At 67.7% G+C, this 6,748-nt stretch overlaps 2 protein-coding genes across 4 annotated transcripts in view; both read left to right on the plus strand.

Annotated features, from left to right (window-relative positions):
• Positions 1 to 2,364, plus strand: part of TH (tyrosine hydroxylase) — a 7,971-nt gene extending 5,607 nt beyond the window's left edge. For all 3 annotated transcript variants that reach the window (XM_035012402.1, XM_035012403.1, XM_035012404.1), the window contains 4 exons: positions 365 to 421; positions 653 to 748; positions 970 to 1,103; positions 1,925 to 2,364. In XM_035012402.1, coding sequence (XP_034868293.1) covers positions 365 to 421; positions 653 to 748; positions 970 to 1,103; positions 1,925 to 2,084 — 447 coding nt within the window. In that variant the 3' untranslated portion in view covers positions 2,085 to 2,364. The remainder of the gene's footprint in view (positions 1 to 364; positions 422 to 652; positions 749 to 969; positions 1,104 to 1,924) is intronic.
• A 2,442-nt stretch (positions 2,365 to 4,806) lies between these two features.
• On the plus strand, positions 4,807 to 5,462 carry INS (insulin). The gene is made up of 2 exons (XM_035012405.1): positions 4,807 to 4,997; positions 5,315 to 5,462. The coding sequence occupies exons 1-2, from the start codon at positions 4,811 to 4,813 to the stop codon at positions 5,458 to 5,460; spliced, it is 333 nt and encodes a 110-aa protein (XP_034868296.1). The 5' UTR covers positions 4,807 to 4,810; the 3' UTR covers positions 5,461 to 5,462.
• Positions 5,463 to 6,748: the final 1,286 nt, after the last annotated feature.

Here is a 6,748-nt window from a genome sequence, read left to right on the forward strand (position 1 = left end):
CCCCTGCATACTTGGAGGGTCCCTGCATCCCAGGAGGGTCCCTGCATCCCAGAAGGGTCCCCCCATCTTTGGAGGGCCCCTGTATCCCAGGAGGGTCCCTGCATCCCAGGAGGGTCCCCCATCCTGGGAGGGCCCCTGCATACCTGGAGGGTCCCTGCATCCCAGGAGGGTCCCCCATCTTCGGAGGGACGCTTCATACCTGGAGGATCTCTGTATCTGGGAAAGATCCCCCACCCTGGGAGGCTCTCCACATCCTGGGAGGGTCCCCGAAACCCCAGAGGGCCCCTGGAGCACCCTCGCCCCATGCAGGCGCCCACGCAGGGGTGGGCCGAGCCTCTGCCTGCTCAGTCTCCTGCCTCCACAGGACATCGGGCTTGCGTCCTTGGGGGCTTCTGACGAGGAAATCGAGAAGCTGTCCACGGTGGGTGCCTTCCCCTGCCGGGCCTTGGGGGGCACGCTCAGGACACCTGGGTTCAGGCCGGGGGGCCCCCCATCTGGGCTGAGGTCCCCTCTTCTGTCCAGGGAGTGTCACTTTTACGCTGTGATCCCCAGGGCCGGCCGGGCCCTGCTGGGGCTGGGGGTGCGGCAGGGCCGAGCGGCAGGGGCTGGCGGGTGGCGGCTGTGGGCACCCACGCAGTGCTGTCCCCCCCAGCTGTACTGGTTCACGGTGGAGTTCGGGCTGTGTAAGCAGAATGGCGAGGTGAAGGCCTACGGCGCGGGGCTGCTGTCCTCCTACGGGGAGCTCCTGGTGAGGCCCGCCCCTGCCGGGCCCCGGCCCGGAGGGTGCTCGCACTGGGGCTGCGGGGAGGGGGGAGCAGGGTGCCCGAGAAAGCTCGTCCTGCGCTGTCCCAGCCGCAGGGTGCCCAGGCCTCGAGAGGACCCCGCGGGGAGGGTGTGGAGTCAGGGAGCGGCGCTCCTATTCCCTCCGGGCCCAGGGTGGGGGGTCCTGCGACCTCTGGCCTCCTGCAGCACTCCCTGTCTGAGGAGCCTGAGATCCGGGCCTTCGACCCGGACGCTGCCGCCGTGCAGCCCTACCAGGACCAGACCTACCAGTCCGTGTACTTTGTGTCCGAAAGCTTCAGCGATGCCAAGGACAAGCTCAGGTGGGCCAGGGCTCCCAGGGCCGAGACCCACCCCCCACGCCCCCAGACTGGGCTAACCTGCAAGCGGGGCCTGGCGTGCACACCCCTCCCACCGTAGGCCCCCCAAAAGTCCCGGGGGGGTGGGGGGGAGAGCTGCCCGACTGGTGGCCAGGTCAAGGCCAGGTTTCAGGAGGCAGAGTTTGACCTTTGTAAGAAGGATGTGTGGGGCCCTTCCCAGCCTCCTGCCTGCTGAACAGCTGGGGCCATTGGGTGGGACAGAGGGGCAGGGGTGGCTGAGGGTGCAAGGGGGCCTGGAGGGGGCAAGGAGCCCCCAGGGCCGGGGGCTGAGGGTGCATGACCAGTGGTGTCTGGGAGAGGGGCAAAGCCTGACGCATCCCACCTGCTCATCCTCGGAAAGAGTCTTGTTTTCCAGCTAAGGGAAACCGAGGCCCAGGGGCTGTGTCTGCAGAGTGGAGGTGCGGGAGGGCCGGATCCCACAAGCAAGTGTGGGAACAGGAACAGACCTGAGGCTCTCTGGGGCACACAGCCCAGGAAGGCCTCCCGGAGGGGTGGGGCGGGATGGGGGTCCAGCAGAGGCCTGCTTGGGAAAGGCCTGTCCTTCCCCTGCCCCCCACCCTTGGAGCAGGCCTCGATCCCCCGCCTTGTCCAGTCGGTTGGTTGCAAGGAGTTTTGGGGCCTGGGCTTGCCCTGCACTGATGATGCGCCCCCTCTCCTGGGGACCGCAGACTCTGTCCCAAGCGGCCCCTGCTCCTCCCCACCTCCCCAGTGCCCCCCGAGTCCCCACCAGGTGACCGAGGGTCCGTACGCCCTCCCCTCCCTAGGAACTACGCTTCCCGCATCCAACGCCCCTTCTCCGTGAAGTTTGACCCGTATACCCTGGCCATCGACGTGCTGGACAGTCCCCACGCGATCCGGCGCTCCCTGGAGGGCGTCCAGGATGAGCTGCACACCCTCACCCATGCGCTGAGCGCCATCAGCTAGGAGCAGTGGGAGAGGCCCCGAGGTCTCCCTTCCCTTCCCCAGCCTCCCCCTGGCCCCTGCCCACGTGAGGGGCTGGGTCACTGGGCACCCCGAGAGCCCGCCAGAGATCCTCCCTGCTGGAGGGCACCCCGCGGACCCCCACCCCACTGCTGCTCAGCTCTGCCTGCTGTGTCCTTGTCCTGCCCATGCTGCCCGCGCCGCCCGCTCACAACCTCAATAAAAGAAAGAATCCCTCTGAGCGCCTCCCTGGCCTCCTGTGTGTGCTGGGCTCAGGGCTGGGCCCCTCACCCCCTGCTCCTAGCCTTGCTCAAAGCTTTCTCTTCTGCCTCCGGCCTTCTCCGAGACCTCACCAGGCAGGCCAGGCCAGATAGGAGATGCCCTGCTCACCCCGGAGGACCAGCCTGTGCTGAGCCCCCAGCAGCTCCGGGGGGCGGAGGGGGTCCTGGCTGAGCGCATCATCCCCGTAGGGGCGGGGGGTGGGGGCATCGGGAGCCGCACCTGGGGCTCACAGCTCTGCGTTTGGCCGTTGTGGCTTCCAAGGCAGGGCTGCAGGCTGGGCCCTCCCCACAAGCCGGGTGTCCCCACTAGAGGACAGGGGTACAGGGGCCAGCCCGTAGCAGGTGCAGGAACGGGGCCCTGAGGCATCCCACCCGCACGGAGCAGGGCCTGGAAATTGTCCCCAAAATGTGTGCTGATGGGGAGTCCAGCTGAGCTGGTTCCCAGATAACCTCCCTGGGCCTGAGTCCCCCAGCAAGGCGTCTGCGGGCTGGATTCCGGGCTCTGTAAGCTGCCCCTCAGCTCACTCAAGGGGTCTGACATGGCCCTCCAGCTGGAGCCCCCGCATCCTCCAGGGCTGGCCCAGCCCAAGGGGCTCCTCCTCCCGCCCTGCCCCTGGTGCTCGGGGAGAGAAGCCTGGGGGCTTCCCGGGGCGTGCCTGGCTCCCCCCTCGTCGCAGGGTGAGAAATGCCCATGGGTCTCCCAGGCCCTGCTCACTCCTGGCAACTGTGCCTGCCACACATCGCCAGGGCCCTGGCGTTAAGCTTTTAGGATGTCAGTCCCCGCAAACTCCTATTCATCTGTCAAGGCCCTCTGGGGCAAAAGCTTCTTCCCCAGCCCTCCCTGGTGGTCTGAGCACCTTGCCCATCCCAGGCCTCCCCTACCTGCATCCCTTCAGCCCACGAGACCCCAGTGAGGCCATTTCTGAGGGCTGTGAGCCCCACTAAGACCCTGGGGAAGAGGTGAGGGCCGGCCCCAACCCCCGGGCTCTACTGGCCCCTGGGCTCCGCCCTCTCACTGGGGTCCTGCTCCACCCAGCTTCCTGTCCTGCATGTTCCTCTCAAGAGACCCCCAGACCTTCCGCGGCTGCAGACGGCCACGGGCTCCATGCTGGCTGTGGGGGTTGCCGCGCGGCCCAGGCGGAAGCGGCAGTGGGGAAGGCGCCCCACGGGATCAGGGGCGTCCACCCTGTGCAGAGTGCAGCATGGGGGAGTTGCTGAGCTTGGAGTAGGTGGGCCAGGCCCCTGTAGTCCCCCGGTCGTGCAGGGCCACAGACCAGGACTGCCTGGGCAGAGGGTCCAGCCTGGAGACTGGGGTCCATGCTGAGGCAAGGGCACAGGATGCCCCCAACCCTTCCTGCCCACTTTGTCTGAGGCGACAGGAGGAGGCAAGGCTCAGCCTGTCACAGACTCTAGTGGTGTCACGGTTAGACATGGCAGGGGGAGGGGGAGAGGGTTCTGACCTCTCTCCTGGTCCTGTCCAGGGGGCTGGGGAGCACCCCAGGGGCCCCAACCATATATATGAAAGCCCAGGGAGTCGATGGTCTGAAAGTGGTCAGCATGGGGGAGCCTGGCGGGGCCTCCAGAAGCAGGGGTGGCACGGAGGGGGAACGTGGGCAGGACAGGTGGGGCCCCCACACAGAGGGTGTCTGTTGCCCCCACGGCAGACATGAGAAGCAGGGCCTAGCCCGAGCGTCCACACAGCGAGCGGCTGGTCCCCAAGCTCGGCCCTCAGTGCAGCACCCCTGGGTGCTGAGGGTCTCAGCAAGGTTGCCGTGCTGGGGTGGGGTAGGGCTGTGAGCAGGGACGAGATGCTCCCCCACACCACCCCCATGGCCTTGCACCATCCAAGGGGCCCCGGGGGCAGACAGGGGTCCAGGGGCCAGGCAGAAGAAGCCCCCTCCTCTGGCCCCCGGCTCCCCTGGACTAATGTGGAAAATGTGGCTCAGGCAAGGCCCTGGGGGGTGGGGGCTCTGCTCCCATGGAGACATTTGCCCCCAGCTGTGAGTGGCCATCAGGCCCCTCGTTAAGACTCTAATGACCCTGTGGGCCTGCAGGTGCTGACGACCAAGGAGCCGTTCCCGCAGACCCAGCACTGGGGAAATGATCCAGAAATTGCCGCCTCAGCCCCCCGGCCATCTGCCACCCCCACTGGGGGCCCTAATGGGGAGGGCAGTGGGATCAGGAGCTATAAAGCCAGGAGGGCCCTGCAGCCCCCAGCCCCCTGGGACCAGCTGCACCCGGAGACGGACGGCTAGCAGGTGTGTCCCCGTGGGCTCCTTGTCAGCCTGGGGCTGCCCCGCTGAGGAGTCCGGGGTGTCTGGGGCCCCAGGAGGACAAGAGCTCCTACCTCAGAGCGTTTGGGGGCCGAGCACAGGGTGGGGTCCTGGGTGGGGCACATGCCCCTTCCAGCCTCAACCCCGTCTGTCCCCCAGGTCCCCGTCCCCCGCCATGGCCCTCTGGACGCACCTCCTGCCCCTGCTGGCTTTGCTGGCCCTCTGGGCGCCGGCCCCGAGCCGAGCCTTCGTTAACCAGCACCTGTGTGGCTCCCACCTGGTGGAGGCGCTCTACCTGGTGTGCGGGGAGCGCGGCTTCTTCTACACGCCCAAGGCCCGCCGCGAGGTGGAGGACCCGCAGGGTGAGCCCCCGCCGGCCCCACCCTGGCTTCCTACCTGGCACCGGGGAAGGCAGGCGGGATCGTTAAAAAGAACAATGACATGCCCTTGGTCGCGTCCTGCAGGCGACCAGCTCCCCCGTCAGTGTCGGGCAGCAGGGGCGCATGGGCAGACTCAAGCCTTGGCCCCCCCCGGGTCCTGGGAACAGATGGCAGGGAGCACGGGCCCCGTGCCAGGCGGCGGGCACCCTGCTGTCCCGGCAGAGGCCAGCATGGGATGGTGGGCAGGTGGGGGAGCGCGTTCCCTCCCCGACCCACTCCCCCTTGTTTGCTCCCCGCAGCAAGGGCCGTGGAGCTGGGCGGGGCACCTGGACCGGGCGACCTGCAGCCCCTGGCGCTGGAGGGGGCCCTGCAGAAGCGGGGCATCGTGGAACAGTGCTGCACCAGCATCTGCTCCCTCTACCAGCTGGAGAATTACTGCAACTAGGGCGCCTCCCCGCGCCAGCGGCCCTGAGCCTTCCGAGCCCTGCACCCCAAGCTATTCAATAAACCCCCTGAATGAGCCTTGTGAGTGTCGTCTGTGTGGCGTGGGGATTGAGGCGTCGGCCGGGGGGCCGGCAAGGTGACTGCCTGGGCCGTGGGGGCCCTTGCAGGGGCCCCCGTCCTGTTCTCTACACCAGCCCCTCCAAGCTTGGCCCCTGCTCACTGGGTGCCCACAGGCGAGCTCCTGCCCTGGGTGCTGCGAGGTCCCAGGGCCCCTGGCTGCTCAGGACAGGACAGAGAAGGGCTCTGGGGGCTCTGGGGGCCTGGGGGGCCTTGGGCACTGGCTGGGAGCAGATTCTCTTAGCTCAAAAGCCTTGAGCTCTCAGGGCCCCCAGAGCGCTTTCCAAGGAAAGAGAATGAGAACACTCCAGCAACTTCTCCCCACCTAGCCCTGCGGTGCTCTACTTTTAAAGCTATTTCTGATGGAGGCTGAGAGGGGGACGGGGTCCTGCAGGGGCAGGGGACAGAGAAGGGCCCAAGAGGCTCCCCAGGGCTGGGCCTTTCTAGTGCCTCTCCACCACCAGCCCCAGCCCCAGCCCCAGCCCAGATCCAGCCAGAGGAACCCACGGGTGCCCTGGAGGAATCAGAGAAGCCACATGGCAGCCTTGAGCTGAGGGACAGACTCGGACCCTGTGGGCACTGGGCAGGAGCCTTGGGCCTGGCACTCAGGGGTGTCCCAGCTATGTTGCCCCAAGAACTGCAGCCCACAGGGCCCAGGCTGGGTCTCCCTGCTGCCCTGCGGCCCTCTCCTCCTGCTCAGCAGCCCCAGACCAGGTGGTCAGTCCCAGAAGGGCCTTCGGGCCTAAGGATGAGGTCACTTGGGTTCAGGTCTTCAGGGATCCTCCAGTGTGGGTCCACTGGGCACCCCGCCTAAGCCGTCACCTGGCGTGCCAAAGAGCCTGGGGGCTGTCTGGGCTGGCTGTGGCCTGGGAGGTCAGCGGGTGACCCTGGCAGCACAGAAGGCTGGCCAGCCGGCCACCCAAGCCAAACCAATGTGCACCTCTCCTGAAGGCCCCGCCCGGGGCCGGGGCTGGGGATGGCGGGGCCGGGGCCGGGCGCCCAGGCCCCCGAGGCTGCAGACCACGCAGAGGCGGCCTCGGGGCCAGAAGTAGATCATCCTGCTGGGGCCTGGCTGTCTCGGCAGCCTCCCTGTAGCCCCCAGGTTCCCTCCTGGGCCACCCCCTCCCCACGACATCGACACCCCCAGAGACGAGGCCGTCCCCCAACTAGCT

This window comes from Mirounga leonina, unplaced genomic scaffold (assembly GCF_011800145.1).
Source record: "Mirounga leonina isolate KUSES-001 unplaced genomic scaffold, KU_Mleo_1.0 Mir_166, whole genome shotgun sequence".
Taxonomy (NCBI): Eukaryota; Metazoa; Chordata; class Mammalia; order Carnivora; family Phocidae; genus Mirounga; species Mirounga leonina.

Bases quoted from the DNA above. Each gene is read 5' to 3' on its own strand.
- INS (XM_035012405.1), top strand. From the start codon at position 4,811: ATGGCCCTCTGGACGCACCTCCTGCCCCTGCTGGCTTTGCTGGCCCTC. The intron at 4,998-5,314 runs GTGAGCCCCCGC...TGCTCCCCGCAG, and splicing joins CGAGGTGGAGGACCCGCAGG to CAAGGGCCGTGGAGCTGGGC.